The 18,408-nt window shown below is 50.8% G+C and overlaps 3 protein-coding genes across 17 annotated transcripts in view; 1 reads left to right on the top strand and 2 right to left on the bottom strand.

The window, feature by feature from the left end:
- The window catches only part of SMG5 (SMG5 nonsense mediated mRNA decay factor), a 37,351-nt gene extending 29,482 nt beyond the window's left edge, over window positions 1-7,869 (bottom strand). For 6 of the 8 annotated variants that reach the window (XM_008974523.4, XM_034937502.3, XM_034937506.3 and 3 more), the window contains exons 1-2: window positions 3,704-3,841; window positions 36-134 (exon numbers count right to left, since the gene is read on the bottom strand). In XM_008974523.4, coding sequence (XP_008972771.1) covers window positions 36-134; window positions 3,704-3,777 — 173 coding nt within the window. In that variant the 5' untranslated portion in view covers window positions 3,778-3,841. Of the gene's footprint in view, window positions 1-35; window positions 135-3,703; window positions 3,935-7,730 lie in introns of those variants that run through there. The other 2 variants (XM_063604545.1, XM_003821053.5) reach the window with 2 other exon arrangements.
- TMEM79 (transmembrane protein 79) lies at window positions 4,029-13,528 on the top strand. 2 transcript variants are annotated; one of them, XM_034937535.3, is made up of 4 exons: window positions 4,029-4,162; window positions 6,280-6,905; window positions 7,358-7,571; window positions 12,485-13,528. In XM_034937535.3, the coding sequence occupies exons 2-4, from the start codon at window positions 6,323-6,325 to the stop codon at window positions 12,696-12,698; spliced, it is 1,011 nt and encodes a 336-aa protein (XP_034793426.3). In that variant the 5' UTR covers window positions 4,029-4,162; window positions 6,280-6,322; the 3' UTR covers window positions 12,699-13,528. The 2 variants fall into 2 exon arrangements, with proteins under 2 accessions (XP_034793426.3, XP_003821117.4); XM_003821069.6 differs by having other exon boundaries at window positions 6,280-7,079.
- On the bottom strand, window positions 10,044-16,827 carry GLMP (glycosylated lysosomal membrane protein). 7 transcript variants are annotated; one of them, XR_010112221.1, is made up of 8 exons: window positions 16,611-16,766; window positions 15,844-16,101; window positions 15,450-15,650; window positions 15,103-15,321; window positions 14,405-14,661; window positions 13,971-14,294; window positions 11,131-11,175; window positions 10,044-10,220 (listed from the first exon to the last, which is right to left on the bottom strand). XR_010112221.1 is itself a non-coding variant. In XM_003821065.5 (6 exons), the coding sequence occupies exons 1-6, from the start codon at window positions 16,728-16,730 to the stop codon at window positions 14,129-14,131; spliced, it is 1,221 nt and encodes a 406-aa protein (XP_003821113.3). In that variant the 5' UTR covers window positions 16,731-16,827; the 3' UTR covers window positions 13,773-14,128. The 7 variants fall into 7 exon arrangements, 3 of the variants coding, with proteins under 3 accessions (XP_003821113.3, XP_024782240.3, XP_003821115.3); XR_010112219.1 differs by lacking the exon at window positions 11,131-11,175 and having other exon boundaries at window positions 16,611-16,773; XR_010112220.1 differs by lacking the exons at window positions 10,044-10,220; window positions 11,131-11,175 and adding an exon at window positions 11,198-11,451 and having other exon boundaries at window positions 16,611-16,827.
- Between the last annotated feature and the right edge of the window lie 1,581 nt (window positions 16,828-18,408).

Here is an 18,408-nt window from a genome sequence, read left to right as displayed (position 1 = left end):
CAGTAAGGATCTGTGGTTTAGAGTCTCTAGCTTACTTGTTCCTCAGGCTAATGTTTTCTGGTTTGAATACTTCTTGATAAGCAGTTTTGTTGCAAAGGATGAGGTCAAGTCGATGCACAGCCTCCACCACAGCCCTGCAGGGAAATACAGGCAAATATCCCCTCAGCCATATGCATGGTCCACAGAGGATGACGCTGGGACACGATTCTAGAGGAAAAGCTACAGAATTAGCGGTGAGGGAAAAAGGAGAAGGCTGCAGGTTGAGCTCTGTACAAAACAAGATGAACACAGTCTCCATCTTGTCACAGTAACCCCTGCCCCTCCCCACCCCCCGCCCACCAGGGGACATTTGGCAATGGTAGAAACATTTATTGTCATCACAACTGGGTGGAAAGAGGGTTGCCACTGGCATTTAGTGGGTGCTGTTAAATCTCCTGTAATACACAGGACAGTCCACCACAATAAAGCATTACCCTACCCAAAATGTCAACAGTGTCAAAGTAGAGAAACTGTGATATGGTAAGGCCGACTCTCCCAATGGAAAGAGCACACGCTGTGATGCCAGGCAGAAAATCTAGGGTTTGAACCCTGGCTGTGTCTTACTCTGTGCCTTTGGGCAAATTACCCACCCTTTTAAAGCCTTAGTTACCACATCAATAAAAACGAAGATAATAATAGCTACTTCAGAGAACTGTTGTGAGGATTAAATGAAATAATTTATATATAGCTCTGGTATATGGTAAACATTCAATAATGGTGGAATGAATAAATTATTACATAAGGCCTTATTATCCCTGACATAAAGGAAAGGCACTTCTAGTATAAAATTCTACTATGGAATTGTGGGGTATGATGGGGAAGTAGAGAGAGCTCCTGGGCTGCTTAGCCGTAAGCAAGATTCTGATAAGCCTAGATTCTGCTGAAGGAATTATTTGTTGAACATAGTGGTTAAGAGTGTAGGCATGAAACCAGACCGCCTGGATTCAAATCTTAGCTCTACTTCTTACCAGCTCTGTGGTCCTGGGCAAAATACCTAACTTCCTTACGTCTCACTTCACCCAACCATAAAATGGGAATATTATTACCTACTTTGTGAGGATTAAATTAGCTAATACATAAAGCACCCATAACAGTGCCTGGTGTATAGTAATCACTCCAAGTGTTAGTCTCCATCCTTCTTGTTCTAAGGCTGAGGGGGAGACTCCAGGCACTAAGAGGTAAGTCTGTCATCACAGCAAAGAAAAAGCCACAGAAACTCTACAATGGACGGCCAAGAAGTCCCAGAGGTAGGTCTCATATCTGGAAGGGTAAAACCCAGAGGACATCAGGCAGGAGCTATAAGAACATGTGAATCAGGCACAACTGTGGACACAAAAGCAACAAAAACAGAGTGAAGATTCCCAAACAAACCAAGAGGTGCTCCCGGGCCAGGAAAAGTGGGCCACAACGGTTGGCACCCTGTGGTGGTGGTGGCTCAGGAGGCACACTACTAAGCTGCCCTACACAGGGTGAAGTGACTGCCAGCACCCAGCAGAGTAGGTGGGATGGTAATCGATACCTTCTCACAAGCAATCATGTTTCTTCAAACTGGACAGCCTAGAGATGGATGCCAAGCCCTTTTGGCCAACCTGGCCCTCGATGCCAGGGGCAGCACCAGTGATTTACTTTATACCAGCTCAGTCCCTAGAGCAGGGCTTTTATCTTTGGTGCCATGGAAAGAGCTAATGGGAGTGTATATTTTTATAGACAAGCTCCACAGCTCTCCTTATATCCTTAATCCAAAAGAAGGTAAATAACCACCACTCTAGGAAGTTCTAATTGAAAACGCTTAAATATGAGAGGGCTCACCACTTTTTTCTCATTTTCCATCAGATCATAAGCTCCTCCACTAAACTATAATCTCTCTTAGAACAAAAACTACAAAATCTAGCCGTGTGTTTCATTCACTATTGTACTCTCGGGCCTAGCAAAAACAAAAATGTTTTTAAAAACAAATAACTAATGAATTGGCCTAATTAATTAATTGGTGCTTCCAGGCTCCTTTCTCCTGCTGCCCTTTCTTCTGACTTAAAATATTTCAGAATTTCATATCCGTAAACAGCTAGGTGTGGGAGTTCCCCAAATTTCTGAAGCTCAGAGTGACAAGTCCATAGTCTAACAACACATTTATCTTGAGCAGAGAAATCAGACTTTCCTCCTAGTTCCTTCCACTGATCACCACTGCTATAATAAATTATAAAAACGGTGATTGGCTGCCTCAAATTTCTACCCTGCTCAAAGCCAACAACACAATTACAGGCAGATACCCATGTGCACATAGGTAAGCCACACAGGCAAACACATCAGCTTAGGTTAGTCCTGTGAATGTAGTGGTTTAAGAAAGAACTACATTTGACGACAACTGGAAGGATGACCAGAGCCATCCCCAAAAGCTGGAGACAAGGAATATTGCAGACACTGCCCACGCTCTGTCTGACAGGCAGCACTGACACTCGGCAGCATGATAAGGCACACGTGCCACCCCCAGCCAACTCCTCACCCGCCTGGGGACTGCTTGGGGCAGCCCATAGTGGGAGCCCTGGGGCCGCTAGATTGAATCACTTTTCTATTTTTGGAGCAGTTTATACTCCCCTCTGCCTCTGGCTTACAAAGCCAGAGAAGGCAGGATGCCTACTCAAAGAGAAAAAGACAACATGCTCTTGACTCTTTCACCGCCAAAATGTGGCCAAGGCTCTGAGGGTCGTCTTCTCATGCAAATATCCGTGTTCTATAAAGCCTGAGCTAAATGAAAACCCCAAACTCTACTCTGTAGTAGAAGGCACAAAACTCAGTTTCCACGCTTCATCCTATTTTGACCCAGTTGTGGAGCCCACGTTCTAGTTGACCTACACAACAAATTCTCCACCTTTGATGGGAAGAGCTCATTCGGGCCTGTTCCCAACAGAGGGCTGAAGGGCTGAAGATGTGACTTGTGGAGCGTGGGTGGCATTATGGAAATCAGAAACCAGGAACGGAAGTTGCCTGGCAAGAGACTACAGTCATGAGGCTGGGAGGAAGGCAGGACTCAGGAGTCCCCAGGTGCCCGGAATTGCCTCCCAAATCCCAAGAACGCTCTGGACACAAAAGTCGTTCGTGACCCTTCCAGGCCAAGACTTTCTCATTCGGACTCCTCAAAATTAGAGCCGTATGGGACTTTAGAGCACATCCAATTCAAATCGTTCTTTTTAAGGATAAGGAAACTGAGGCCCAAGGTCACACCGTGGGAGAGTGGCAAAGGATGGACCTGAACCTAGCTCCACGGACTTCAGTCCAAGACTCTTCCTTGTAAATCCCCCAGGATTCCAAGCACCGTTCCCTTCCGGGTTTTTCTACACCTGTGACCCCACCTTCACCTACCCAACCCTTCCAGCCTTCAATTCCCACCCTATTACCCCAACTCCACAAAGCTTAGTGCCCGCCCCAAGCAAGCTCACTGCAGAGGGGATTCCTCCACGTGCTTCCCTCCAAACCTCCCACCCACCCAATTCCTCCTTTCAGTTCCATCCCGAGTTACTACGGGACCCCGCCCCGCCTCCAAAATTGCACCCTCCTTCCTCGCCCGCACCTCACCCCGACACCCGGGCCCCGCCCGCCCGGGAGGCCCCGCCCCTCGCCGTCTCCCCACTTCCCTCGGCGGCTGCTCTCACGCCCTGGCCCCTCTCACCGGTAAAGCCGCTTAGTGTGGAGGACTTTTGCTTCGGGCTCGCTGCTCTCCCCTGTGGGGGGGCCTTGGCTCATGGTGCCCGGGTCCGGGGGCAGCTCCCGGTCACAGGCCCCCGCCACCCACCACTACCGCCAACACTGCCGTCTCCGGCCGTAGCCGCAGCCGCCGCCGCCACCGGCCCTGCTCGGCCGCCATCGCTGTGAGGCGGCTGCCCGCGACAGCTCCTCCTCCGCCTGCCAAATCTCGCGATGGCAGCCGCACAGTTGCGGACCAGTGGCCTGCTGCTACCAAATCTCGCGAAACTCGTTTTCCCTCCCGGGAAGTTGCCAGAACTAACTCTGGGCAGCATGGCGTCTTTCCGGCTTCTCCAAACCCTTGCGAAAAACTTTATTGGCAAAGCTATCAGAGAACGGACAGTGTACCCACTGAGGCGGCCAAAGCTTAACTGGATCAGGGCAGGTGAGCTTACAGCTAGGAGCGTGACTGCTTTGTCCTACAATGGTCATTTGGTCCATCCTTCTGCCCCTTTCCCGCCTCCCCGTTTGAGCCAAGCCTCTTTCAGATTACTGGTTAGAGTGACTCCAGCTTTCCCTTTTCCCCCATAATTTAAACAAACAAAAAGTGCATGTGAAAGTTTCCTTGGAAAGGGCCGAGCATCACATAGGAGTAAAGCCCCGGAAGAAATGACTTGTACAAGCGTCTCGGCCCTTCAGCTCCCCTCCCAAAGATTTCCAGCTTGCATATCTATCTCTTACGAGCCAGTAACATTTATTGAACTGCCATCTTCCAGCCACAGTGCAAGATTCTAGACACACAGAGGTGAGCAAGCTAGACACTATCCCTGCCCTCCCAAAGCTCAAATGATTTTAGGGATAAGGACTCATAGAAATGAGAAGCTAGTCCCTAACGTTCCTATCTCCTGATCCTCACATTGGAAATCAGGGCAGGTGGGCTTACAGCTAGGAGCGTGACTGCTTTGTCTTGTTTTATCTTAAAACCTAAGTTAAAAAGCAAGGGTGGTTTGTTTTGTTGTTGTTGTTTTTGCCTGTGTATGAATTGTAATGAGAACATAAATTGCCCTTCTACCGCTATGCTCCTGGCTGCAGTCACCCACCTTCTTTCTGTTCCTGAAACAGCCTAAGTCTTTCCCATCCATTGGTCTTTCACTTGCTGTTCCTCTGTCTGTAACACTCATACTCCTGATTTCCCATCAGGTTTCAGCCAAATATTACCTTACCAAAGAGGTCTTTCCTATTAAAATTGTCTAATTGATTTAGTTGCTAGGCTTCTTCATTACGTTACCCCAATAGAACATAAGCTTCTCAAGGGCAGAGACCTCAACTGTCATCTTGTTCTCTTCTGTGTCTGCCTAGCTAATAATTGGTGTCCAGTAAGTATTTACTGAATGAATAAGTGTACAAATTCCATTTCTGGGTATCCCAGCCTACTCCGAGCACCCTTTGTTGCACAAATCCACTTTTCTCCCTCTGCTTTCCTGAGCTGGGAGTTCTTACACATTCCAGGTGCCTAGAATGTGAACTTACCCCTTTGCCCAGCTGCATCCCAACTTTCAGAAAGGATGACATCCTCCTCTGATGCTTTTTTTTGTCGGCAGATTCAGCAGGGCGGGGCCTGCCCCTTTAAGCTGGGCCCCACCTGCTCTGGTCAGACAGGTTTTGAGACACAGGTAAAGGGAGGGAGACAGAGAGAAATACTTGCAGAGCCAGCAGGTAGCTGGGCAGCTCCTTCCCGGACGGACGGATGGACAGACGCTGGGGACCCTCCACTCCATATGGAAAGTAAGAGGATGTCATGGGTCCAAACTGCAAGGTTTGGAGGGCCCTTGAGATGAAGGAAGGGAATCAGTCCCATCCAGAAGCAATGAGATGGAGGGCAGCAGGGAGGAGAGAAAGACAGGAGAGAAGGCATAGAAAACAGCCATGATCAGACCTAAATATCGGAATAGCAGACCCAGGCCCTGCAGAGATGGATGAGGTGGGCTAGTGAGGAGTTTGGGAACTGACCAAGTACCAGTGAAGGAAGAGGGTGCCTGGAACTGCCAGCTCTTTGGGTCAGATCAGTTGGCAAATCACTGGTCTCACTTGGAATGCAGGAGGGTTCCAAGCAGGGATGTGTAGGGATGGGACAGTGGAGGGGAAGCTTCTCTGTCTACAGCAAGATCCTCAGTGGGAAAGAAACTTGGCAAAGTTCTAGACACCTCTTCTGCCTCCTACTCCTGCATTAGAGTGGCCATGACTCCAGGGGTTTTGGTGGAGGGGCATAGAAGGCGTGGGTGGAGGCTGACTGAGTTCACAGCTGCCAGGGCCTGTGTCCCTTGACTCACCCTCTCCTGTTGGACGGCATTTGATGTCGAAAGGGTGCCTCCATTTCAGCTGCTCACTTCCTTCCCTCCTCCCTCTGTTTCAGTGTCTTCCTCTGTACCACGTTCTCCCTAAGGCTCCAGAAGGGGCCAAAACCCATGAAGCCAGTTGCCCTGGAGAGTATGAGTTCTGTCAACCTGTCCTAATAACTAGAAGACAGGGGTTTCTGACAGAGCTTTCCTCTGCTCCCTGCAGGATGACATGACCTTGTGGTAGATCCCAGAACTGAGGCCCCAGGATGACAGAACAGGAGACCCTGGCCCTACTGGAAGTGAAGAGGTCTGATTCCCCAGAGAAGAGCTCACCCCAGGCCTTGGTTCCCAATGGCCGGCAGCCAGAAGGGGAAGGTGGGGCCGAATCCCCGGGAGCTGAGTCCCTCAGAGTGGGGTCTTCAGCTGGATCTCCCACAGCCATAGAGGGGGCTGAGGATGGTCTAGACAGCACAGTAAGTGAGGCTGCCACCTTGCCCTGGGGGACTGGCCCTCAGCCCAGTGCTCCGTTCCCGGATCCCCCTGGCTGGCGGGACATTGAACCAGAGCCCCCTGAGTCAGAACCACTTACCAAGCTAGAGGAACTGCCCGAAGACGATGCCAACCTGCTGCCTGAGAAAGCGGCCCGTGCCTTCGTGCCTATTGACCTACAGTGCATTGAGCGGCAGCCCCAAGAAGACCTTATCGTGTGCTGTGAGGCAGGCGAGGGCGAGTGCCGAACCTTCATGCCCCCCCGGGTCATCCACCCTGACCCCACTGAGCGCAAGTGGGCTGAGGCAGTGGTGAGGCCGCCTGGCTGTTCCTGTGGGGGCTGCGGGAGCTGTGGAGACCGTGAGTGGCTAAGGGCTGTGGCCTCCGTGGGAGCCGCACTCATTCTCTTCCCTTGCCTACTATACGGGGCATATGCCTTCCTGCCGTTTGATGTCCCACGGCTGCCCACCATGAGTTCCCGCCTGATCTACACACTGCGCTGCGGGGTCTTTGCCACCTTCCCCATTGTGCTGGGTGAGCCTGTGAGAAGAAAGGGGGCATCGGGAAGTGGACTTGAGGAGGGCAGGGCCTGCCTGGCGTGGGGAGCAGGAGGATTTCCCTTCACTTGACCTGGGCCCCTCAGGGTCTCCCACCCCCTGCCAGTCTGCATGCCCATCTCCTCCCAGGACCACCTCCACCCCACTGTGTAGAGCCCATGCACTGCCCACAGTGAACCTGCCCCCAGCTTACTGCCTCTTGCGCCCTTCCCCTGCCTTTTCTGACCCTACCCTATGTTTCCCAACTCCACCCAGGGATCCTGGTGTACGGGCTGAGCCTGTTATGCTTTTCTGCCCTTCGGCCCTTTGGGGAGCCACGGCGGGAGGTGGAGATCCACCGGCGATATGTGGCCCAGTCGGTCCAGCTCTTTATTCTCTACTTCTTCAACCTGGCCGTGCTTTCCACTTACCTGCCCCAGGATACCCTCAAACTGCTCCCTCTGCTCACTGGTCTCTTTGCCATCTCCCGGTAAGTTGGGGCAGAGGGTGGGGCATGGGAGAGGGGATGGTGCTAGAGAACCTAGGCATCTGAATGTCTGGAGAGCCAGGGTCAGGAGCTTTCCGGATTCTACACTGGCCCAAATGTGTGCCCTGGGGAGATAAGTCCACCTTCTCTCTTGCACCTTACCTCAGCTGGTCAGCAGATGGAAGCCGATTTCAGAGACACATATAACCATATGGAACAAGAAGGCTTTCAGGTGTCATCTAGATCAATGCACCCATTGCAGCCACTCCTGTGGCAATCTGGTCAGGTAGCTGTTTTGGTCTCTAGTTGAACACCCCCTGTAACCAAATGTACAACTTAAAAATAGATATATTTTTTCAAAATAGAGACAAGGCTGGGTGCAGTGGCTCATGCCTGTAATCTCAGCACTTTGAGAGGCCGAGGTGGCAGATCACTTGAGGTCAGGAGTTCGAGACCAGCCTGGCCAACATGGTGAAACCCTGTCTCTACTAAAAATACAAAAATTAGCTGGGCATGGTGGTGCACACCTGTAGTCCCAGCTACTCAGGAGGCTGAGGCAGGAGAATCGCTTGAGTCCAGGAGGCGGAGATTGCAGTGACACAAGATCGTGCCACTGTACTCTAGCCTGGACGACAGAGCTAGACTTCATCTCAAAAAAATAAATAGCCGGGTGTAGTGGCTCACGCCTGTAATCCCAGCACTTTGGGAGGCTGAGGTGGGTGGATCACAATGTCAGGAGCTCGAGACCAGCTTGGCCAACAAGGTGAAACCCCAGGTCTACTAAAAATACAAAAAATTAGCCGGGTGTGGTGGTGGGCATCTGTAATCCCAGCTATTCAGGAGGCTGAGGCAGGAGAATCGCTTGAACCTGGGAGGCGGAGGTTGCAGTGAGCCAAGATCGCGCCATTGCACTCCAGCCTGGGTGACAGAGTGAGACTCCGTCTCAAACAAATAAATAAATAATTAAAATTTAAAAAATATAGAGATGAGGTCTCAAGGTTGGGGGGCCTGGTTGAGGGTACTGTCCTTCTCTTCCTGTTTGTCAATGAGGGGAGGGCCCTGGTAGAGGGTACTGTCCTTTTCTTCATACAAACCAAGGATGTGTGAGCTCTCCTCGCAGCCTTCTTACTCTCCACTTTTTTTTTTTTTTTTTTTTTTTGAGACAGTGTTTCACTCTTGTTGCCCGGGCTGGAGAGTACAATGGCAGGATCTCAGCTCACTACAATCTCCACCTACTGGGTTCAAGCGATTCTCCTGCCTCAGCCTCCCGCGTAGCTGGGATTACAGGCGCCCACCACCAGGCCCAGCTAACTTTTTGTATTTTTAGTAGAGATAGGGTTTCACCATGTTGGCCAGGGAGTTCTTGAACCCCTAACCTCAGGTGATCTGCCCGCCTCAGCCTCCCAAAGTGCTGGGATTACAGGCGTGAGCCACTGCGCCTGGCCCTTACTCTCCTTTCATTCAGACTTTGCCATCACCTAAAATCCTTAGGGGTACTTTGGGAGGCGGAGGCGGGCGGATCATGAGGTCAGGAGATTGAGACCATCCTGGCTAACACGGTGAAACCCCGTCTCTATTAAAAATACAAAAAAATCAGCCGGGTGCGGTGGCGGGCGCCTACAGTCCCAGCTACTCGGGAGGCTGAGGCAGGAGAATGGCGTGAACCCGGGAGCCGAGATAGCGCCACTGCAGTCTGGCCTGGGCGAAACAGTGAGACTCCGTCTCAAAAAAAAAAAAAAAAAAAAAAATCCTTAGGGGTATTTTCACATGAACTACTGTTAATCTAGAAGGCACCTTTGAATTTCTTAACCCAAATGCAGGTCTTTTCTTTCCATTTTCCCTAATACATATGCTCTTGTTACTTTTTTTTTCTTCTTTTTTTTTTTGAGATGGTGTCTTACTCTGTTACCCAGGCTGGAGTGCAGTGGCGCAATCTTGGCTCACTACAACTTCTGTCTCCAGGCTCAAGCAGTTTTCCTGCCTCAGCCCCCCGAGTAGCTGAGATTACAGGTGTGAGCCACCATGCCCAGCTAATTTTTTTTGTATTTTTAGTAGAGACAGGGTTTCACCATGTTGGCCAGGCTGGTCTCGAACTTCTGACCTCAGATAATCCACCCATCTTGGCCACCCAAAGTGCTGGGATGACAGGCGTGAGCCACCACACCTGGCCTGCTCTTGTTACTTTTGATACAGGATTCCAGGTAGCTCGCTAAAATAAAATATTCTTCCTATTGAGCTAAAATTAGTCTTCCTGTCACTTCTGATTGTGGTCCAGCAGTCAGTTGTCCCACCAGCCTCCTGACCATCATGCAGCCTTGCATTTTCTCCCAATAGGTTTTCCCAAAATAAATATGTTCCTGCTCATGTAACTCAGCCTCCCATCTTAAACTCCTGGGGAATACTGGTCTCAGATAGAAGTTGGCTTAAGCAGTAAAAATCATCAGGGAGCTAAAGGAAGACTCAGTGCTTGTCTGGTCCAGGCTTCCCATTTTACAAAGGGAAAATCACAACAGATTAGGGGAAGAGAGTTGCTCAGGTCAGTCGGCAGTAGTGGCAGGACTAGAATCCAGGTCCTTTTCCTCTCTTATCCAGGGTCCTTTCTTCTTTACCATGGACAAGTTCATTAAGCAGTTTGTGCCTCAGTTTCATCATCTGTAAAATGAGGTCGTTATGAGGATTAAATGAGTTAATTCATGTAGAGTACTTAAAACAATCTAGTACTTGGTGCCAGGCGTTGTGGCTCACACCTGTAATCCCAGCACTTTGGGAGGCCAAGGCAGGTGGATCATGAGGTCAGGAGATCGAGACCATCCTGGCTAACACGGTAAAACCCCATCTCTAATAAAAATACAAAAAATTAGCCGGGTGTGGTGATGGGCGCCTGTAATCCCAGTGCTTTGGGAGGCCAAGGCGGGTGGATCACCAGTTCAGGAGATCGAGACCATCCTGGCTAACACGGTGAAACCACGTCTCTACTAAAAATAAAAATAAAAAATTAGCCGGGCATGGTGGCGGGTACCTGTAGTCCCAGCTACTCAGGAGGCTGAGACAGGAGAATGGCGTGAACCTGGGAGGCGGAGCTTGCAGTGAGCCGAGATTGGGCCACTGCACTCCAGCCTGGGCGACAGAGCGAGACTCTGTCTCAAAAAATAACAAGAACAACAAAAAAACAATCTGGTACTTGGTTCATTATACTATGCTGCTTCCTAGTGCAGAAGAGAAGCAGCAGTTACTCTTCCCTCCCTTTCACAGGTAAAAAAGAATAGAGGCACATGAATCATGTAATAAGTGGTCCTTCATATATTAAGAAGTGATCCTTCATATATTAAGAGGAAGTTGCTCTCCCCTCCCTCCATTGAGGGGTGTGTATTGAACATATCTTCCACGAAATCTGTGGCTGACCCATCCTCTGGGCTTCAAGCCCTCCTAGAGGTGGCTTCTTTGCTCTCCTCTTTACCTCTGCCCCTCAAATTGGCAGAAGGGAAGGTAATGAACAGGTTTGGGTTCATATCATGGCTTTGCTATTTCCCAGATGTGTGATCTTGGACCAGTCTTACTTAACCCTTGGAATCTTAGTTTCTTCATCTGCAAGAGGATCACACTGCAGCTATAAAAGAATGAGAAAACCATTTTTATATTGATATAAAATGATCTCCAGGATATATTAAATGGGGGAAAAATAAACATGCAGAGACAGTCTATATAGTATGCTGCCATACTTCAGAAAAGGGAAAAATAACTTTTTGCTCATATATGCACTTTTTAAAAAATCACTCAATGTACTATCACACTGGCTCTTCTTCTTCCTTCTTCCTCCTTTCTTTCTTCTTCTTCTTCCTTCTTTCTTCTTTTCTTCTTCTTTCTCCAAGAAAAGCACACTGGTCTTTAAGAAAAAAATAAAAGAAAAAAATCTGCTGGGCATGGTGGCTCACACCTGTAATCTCAGCACTTTGGGAGGCCAAGGCACTTTGGTAGGCTCTGGTGGGAGGACTGCGTGAGCTCAGGAGTTGGGGGCTGCCACTGCACTCCAGCCTGGCTGACAGAGACCCCATCTCTAATTTAAAAAAAAAAAAAAAATAGGCCAGGCGCGGTGGCTCACGCCTGTAATCCCAGCACTTTGGGAGGCCAAGGCAGGCGGATCATCAGGTCAGGAGATTGAGACCATCTCGGGTGAAACCCCATCTCTACTAAAAATACAAAAAATTAGCCAGGCATGGTGGCGGGCGCCCGTAGTCCCAGCTACTCGGGAGGCTGAGGCAGGAGAATTGCTTGAACCCGGGAGGCGGAGGTTGCAGTGAGCTGAGATCGCACCACTGCACTCCAGCCTGGGTGACAGAGCGAGACTCTGTCTCAAAAAATAAAAATAAAAAAATAATGATAATTAAAAAAAATCACTCAGTGCACAAGAAACCATAATATTGATGCCTGGGGTGGGGGTGGGGGAGAATAGGATGGGAATCGGTAAAGGGAGGAAGATATTTTACTATACTCATTGAATTTGCTCAAACATTTTAAAGTTTGTACAGCCAGGTGTGGTGGCCCGCATCTGTAATCCCAGCTACTCAGGAGTCTGAGGTGAGAGAATCACTCAAGGCCAGAAGTTTGAGCCCAGACTGGCAACATAGCAAGACCATGTCTCTAAAAAAATAAAAATAAATCGAAAAGTAAATAAAAGAGGGAAAGGAATAACATACTCAACTTCATAAAGATGTGGGGAAGTCAAATCAATCACTTATAGTAATTAGCGCTGTGCCTAATACATGTTAAGTGCATAAACTTTGGCTGTATTTGGAAGTACCAGCCATACCCACCAACTGCATCTGCCTCCCCTATCTACTCCCCCCACCGTCAGCCTATTGCCAATCAGCTGACGCGCTTCCCTCGAGAGTAGCCTGACCTTTTTCTTGCCCCCATAGGCTGATCTACTGGCTGACCTTTGCCGTGGGCCGCTCCTTCCGAGGCTTCGGCTACGGCCTGACGTTTCTGCCGCTGCTGTCGATGCTGATGTGGAACCTCTACTACATGTTCGTAGTGGAGCCGGAGCGCATGCTCACTGCCACCGAGAGCCGCCTGGACTACCCGGACCACGCCCGCTCGGCCTCCGACTACAGGCCCCGCCCCTGGGGCTGAGCCTCTCCGCCCTCGCCCTCGGAGTAGGGGGTAGCGGCTTGGGTCTCACACATCTTTGAACCTTGTGGCCAGGCCTGGACTTCGCCCCCAGGCCTAGGACCGCGGTGGGTGGAACCCTGCTACTGCCCCAACAGGGACTCCAATCAATCAGAGTTCTCCCCTTGCCGGAGCTGCCCTTCACCTTTGGGGCCCGAGACAGTCATAAGGGATGGATTTAGTTTTCTTGCAGGGAAAAAGGTGGACAGCCGTGTTTCTTAAGGATGCTGAGGGCATGGGGCCAGGACCAGGGGAGAGGCACAGCTCCTTCCTGAGCAGCCTCTCACGACTGCCACAAGGCTCCCTAATGCTGGTCTCTGCTCCACTCCCCGGCTTCCCGTGAGGCAGGAGGCAGAGCCACAGCCAAGGCCCTGACCACTTCTGTGCCAGTTGTCTAAGCAGAGCGCCTCAGGGACGCTGGAAATGCCTTAAGGATAGAGGCTGGGCATCACATCAAATGGGACTGTGGTGTTTGGTGAAAACCTTCCTGAGGATCTGGATTCAGGACCCTCCATGACTGGCCTATTTACTATTTACAGCTGGCCAGTCCAGAGCTGCTGCTCTTTTACCTATTTAGCCCCTGTAACTTCCCACCTTTAAACTGCCCAGAAGGCATATCTCTCCCATGGGAAGAGGGGAGCAGACAGGGAAATCTGCCTACCAAGAGGGGTGTGTGTATGTTTGTGCCCACACGTGGTGGCTGGGGAGTGCCTGGATGGTGCGGTGGTTGATGTTAACCGTGTGTGTGTGTGTGTGTGTGTGTGTGTGTGTGTAACAATAAATTACTACCAGTCTTTGCTGGCTCTTTTTTCCTGTTTGTCCCCCAGTCTCGAGTGTCCCTTCCCTGTTTAATTCAGATGACGATAGAAACCTCCCAGCTCTACCTGGTGGAGTGGGGCTGGCAGGTTCCTTGGTTCCACAGCAAGGAAATGGAGCCTCAAACAGAAACTTGCCTTCCAAGCCCATCTCTTAGCCCTTCCATTCCCTGGAACCAGCCCAAGACCAGCCCAACAACACTCACACATCAAGAGACTGGAGCCCTGTGAAAAAAAATAAATCTATTTTCTTGCCTTCCAGGGCAGCCAACCAGTCAGAATGCCTCTCATTTAGGCCTGCAAGTCCCATCCAAGGGAAATGTGTGGAGATGCAAGAAGGCAACACCAAGGGGACCTTATCAATAGCCCTGTCCCCTGCCCGCCTCCAAAGTCCCCCCACAAAGTATGAAGGAAGCCCCACCTGGGGGTCTCCAGGAAGTCGACGCTGGCCTCTGAGGTTCCACAGAAAAGCAAGATGGGGGAGTGAAGGGGCCGGCTGGAACTTGATGCTCCAACCTCCAGAGTTTCGAGGCACAGCAAGACAGGTTCAGTAATGTCCTTCCCTCCAGAGAGCGGGCCTTAATTTATGGACTGGTACTCTGAGTACTTCTTGTGGTGCAGCAGCAGAACCAAGCCGCCCCCTAGCAGCATGAGCCCTGGGGCACCCAGGGCCACTGCCATGATGCCCAGGACTAGTGGGGACAAGCCGTCCACTGGAGGGAAGCCCACACCCAGGAGCATCGACCTAGAGCAAGCAGAGAGAGAGAGGTAAGCGGGCTTAGGAGGAAAGGCTGGGAGGCTCAGCCTTTGTCCACTTCAACTCCCCAAGTCCCCGGCCCAAGCCCTGGCTCTCACCAGCTGAGGTAGTGTTGGTCCCAATAGCCAGGGCCTGTGGAAGCCCCGAACGTCAGATTGAAGGCACAGAAGTTATTCTGGGACCCAAAGAAGGCTCGGACAATGGGTGACTGGGGAAGAGAGTATGCTAAGGCAGGATGAAGAGGGGAAGCTTGGCAGGGCAGGGCTGATTCTCGGCCCCCCGGCTTCTGGGAGTAAGCCACTGGTCGCCACTGTGCGAAGCCTGATGGGAGGGAGCCCCACAGCAGCTGGTCCAACTGGGAAGAAAGGCAAACAAGGGAGGGTAAAGAGGACCAACCTGTGCCCTACCCTCTTTTCCTTGCCACTCCCAGCCTTATTCTGTGACTAGCAGCAGGAGTCCTGAGTCCTAGGCAGGGCCTCAATCCCTCCTCTGTAAAAATGGGGAGTTCAACTGGGTGAGGACTGAGTTGTTTTCCAAACCTCCAAGTCTGGACTCAGCCCTCCTCTTGGCCCCTAGCCCCCTTGCAGATCTCCATCTGCCAGAGTGTAAGTCATATTGCACTTTCTGTCTGTCTCCACTGAGGGCAGAGACTGGGTCAGATTCATTAGCACAGTGCCTAGCTCTTAAATGACCCAAAGAAAGTGTTGCTAAATGGCAAATGGTTGAATGAGTTTTCGGTCCCAATGGTGTCCCACCTACATTCCTCACCCATCTGCCTCTCTCCAGGAAGCCTGACCTGGAAGACGGCCGGTGCATATTCATCGTCGATGGAGTGCTGCTCCTGCATTGAGGGGCAGTCAGGGCCCTGGCCCAATGTGGCTACCTCCAGCCCAAACAGGGAACGGTTTCCCCGGGGAGAGGCTCCAACCAGGGCCACCTCTAGCTGACAGGTGTCTGCTGTGTGCAGGAGGCGAGGGGGTTGGGCTGGTCGGCTGGACCTGGAAAAGGCCTGGACCTAGGAAGGAAGAAGCATGGGAGGTGTGGGAAATAGCTGGATGCCTGTGCTTAAGGGCCACCTCCATCATTAAATCCCACCCTCACAAATCAGCCTTTTTGAGCTCTTTCCGATTTCTCACGCCTTACCCTGAAGGCCAGGCTGCCATTGGCAAAAGTCCTGGTAGGGTCGTTCATGGGGTGGCCTTGAAATGTGGCACTCAGGGTGGCAGGATCCAATGAATCAGTGATGTTGTTCCAAGAGAAATCAGCCAAGGAGTATGGAGGATATGGTCTTCCCAGAGGCTTTGCTACCGTATCGGACACATTGGTGCTGTCAAACTCAAGCAGCTGGAGGGTGGGGGTAGGGTGGAACTGGGCTTGCCTCAGTTTTTCTCCCGAGACCACACCTCCCACTCACCCCCTACCAAGGCTTTCATATCTGAGTCTATTTCACCCACCCCCAGTCTTTAGTTCCACCCTCTAATTGGGATGAACTCTCTCCTCTGCACTCTTCTCCTTGGTTCTCTCCCAACCTCCTCACCCTGGTAAAAACAAGGGCAGAAGAAAACTGAATGCTGTCCTTAGGGAGCACCATCAGGCCCCCATCGGGCTCAGGGGATAGCAGGAGGCTCCAGTTGACGCTCAGGGTGCTGTGGGGGGTGTTGGTGGCCACCATTACCACTGCCAGAGGCCCCAGGCTGCTCCACACATAGTGCAGTGTGGAATTGGTGCCCACTGCCCGTATATGAAGCAGGTTCTGCAGGGGTCCCAGCCAGTTAGGGATGACCTCCAGAGACACCTGGAACATGGAGTAGTGGAGGGTTGAGGGAACAGGATCAAGGAGAGACACAGGCAAAAGAGAAGCTTGAGGGGAGGGGGGCTTGGAAAGTGCTGGACAAAGGATGGGATTTTGGGGACTAGAGAAGAGGAATGTGTGCGGGAGCTGAGGGAACCCTGGGGTAAGGGGCAGTGGGGACAGGATGAAAAGGGGTAGGGTAGAGGGTACAGCCAGGACTCCCCTGACCCTGGTGGGCGGGTCAGGGCACAGGGCTGCGAAGAAGAAAACATTCAACACTTGCCTGGACCTGGGTCACCCAGGGCTGAGTCGGGGTCCAGACATCACCCTCACATTCGCCCTACTCCACAATCCCGTCCCATGACCCATGACCATCTCCCACACTCTCCAGGTTGAAGAACCCTCCTCTTGGCAGCCACCCTCCACCCCTAGCCCCTGGATGCCCGGTTCCAGCCACCCTGCAAGGGTAGCGTTTCCTGAAACTTCTATCGCTGTAGCCCCAGGGCCCTCACCTGGCGGGTCTTCTCCCCCAGCAGGCCAAATGGGGCTGCAAACAGAAGTAGAGTCCAAAGGAGCAGGGGGCTGGGGGCACAGTGCCCCCAACCCCAGCTGCACTCCACAGAGCCGCACATACGGCCGCAATTCAGCCGACGGAAGAGGTGCCAGAGGGTCACATGACTCGCGTTCAGCTGATCCCTTTCAAGGGCGGAGCCGCCAAACCAGTTTTTGCTTTTTAAAAAAATTTCCTTTCGTCAGCACCATTTAATGTATTAAAGAACAGCTTTGTATTCTATCTTAAAACAGGAAACGTCAGTCTCTTACAAGTAATACAATTTAATATGGTCACAAGATTTTAAGTGAAAAAAAAACATTATTCATGCTACAAGTTTTCAGTCTTCCTTGGACAATGCCAAAAACACAGTATTCAAACGGCATGTTTTAAGAGGAACGTGAAATCTCATTTTGACACAAAGACAGGTTAAAGAAAATAAACCCAACAGGGAACTACTCCAGTACATTGCCTTAAGTTCCCGACCCTGTCCCATTGTGGAACTCATACACCTTCTTTCTACTCCAGCACATGAAACTCTGTGGTTCTTCTTCCCTGTGGAACAATGTGGTTCTTCTTCCCTGCCTAACATTTCAACAAAAATTGTAAATATTTAGAGATGTGTCACTAAATGACAACAACATACTTCCAAAAAAGCCAACTTATTTGTTAAATGTTGAAAGAAAAGGCCGGGCACGGTGGCTCACACCTGTAATCCCAGCACTTTGGGAGGCTGAGGCAGGTGGATCACAAGGTCAGGAGTTCAAGACCAGCCTGGCCAAGATGGTGAAAGCCCGTCTCTACTAAAAATACAAAAAATTCACTGGGCACGGTGGCAGGGCCCTGTAATCCCGGTGGCAGGCACCTGTAACCCCAGCTACTTGGGAGGCTGAGGCAGGAGAATCACTTGAATCCGGGTAGTAGAGGTTGCAGTGAGCCAAGATTGTGCCACTGCACTCCAGCCTGGGCGACAAGAGCGAGACTCCGTCTCAAAAAAAAAAAAAAAAAAATATATATATATATATATATATATAGAGAGAGAGAGAGAGAGAGAGAGAGAGAGAGAGAAAGAAGGGGCTAGGCCGGGCACAGTGGCTTACGCCTGTAATCCAAACACTCTGAGAGGCCTTGGTGAGTGGATCACTTAAGGTCAGGAGTTAGAGACCAGCCTGACCAACATGGTGAAACCCCGTCTCTACTAAAAATACAAAAATTAGCCAGGCGTGGTGACAGGCGCCTGTAATCCTAGCTATTTGGGAGGCTGAGGCAGGAGAATCGCTTGAACCTAAGAGGCGGAGGTTGCAGTGAGCCAAGATTGCCACATTGCACTCCAGCCTGAGCAACAAGGGGCAAAACTCTATCTCAAAAAAAAAGAAAGAAAGAACGGGCTAAAATTTGGTGAAATTTAAAAGGGTTGTAGAAAACTTTGGAGTGTTTGTTTTCTTCACTTCACTCTGATTTTATTTTATTTATTTATTTTGAGACAGCATCCTGCTCTGTCACCAAGGCTGGAGTGCAGTGGCACAGTCACGGCTCACTGCAGCCTCAAACTCTCAAGCTCAAGTGATCCTCCTGCCTTAACCTCCCAAGTAGCTGGGACTTCATGCACATGCCACCATGCCTGGCTAATTTTTAAATTTTTTTTTTTTTGTAGCGACAGGGTCACACTATGTTGCCCAGGCTGGTCTTGAACTCCTGTGCTCAACTGATCCTCTCACATGGGCCTCCCAAAGTACTGGGATTATAGGGGTGAGCCCCCA

Source organism: Pan paniscus, chromosome 1 (assembly GCF_029289425.2).
Source record: "Pan paniscus chromosome 1, NHGRI_mPanPan1-v2.0_pri, whole genome shotgun sequence".
Lineage (NCBI taxonomy): Eukaryota > Metazoa > Chordata > Mammalia > Primates > Hominidae > Pan > Pan paniscus.
Note: the sequence above shows the minus strand (reverse complement) of the source record. Positions and strands in the feature narration are given on the sequence as shown.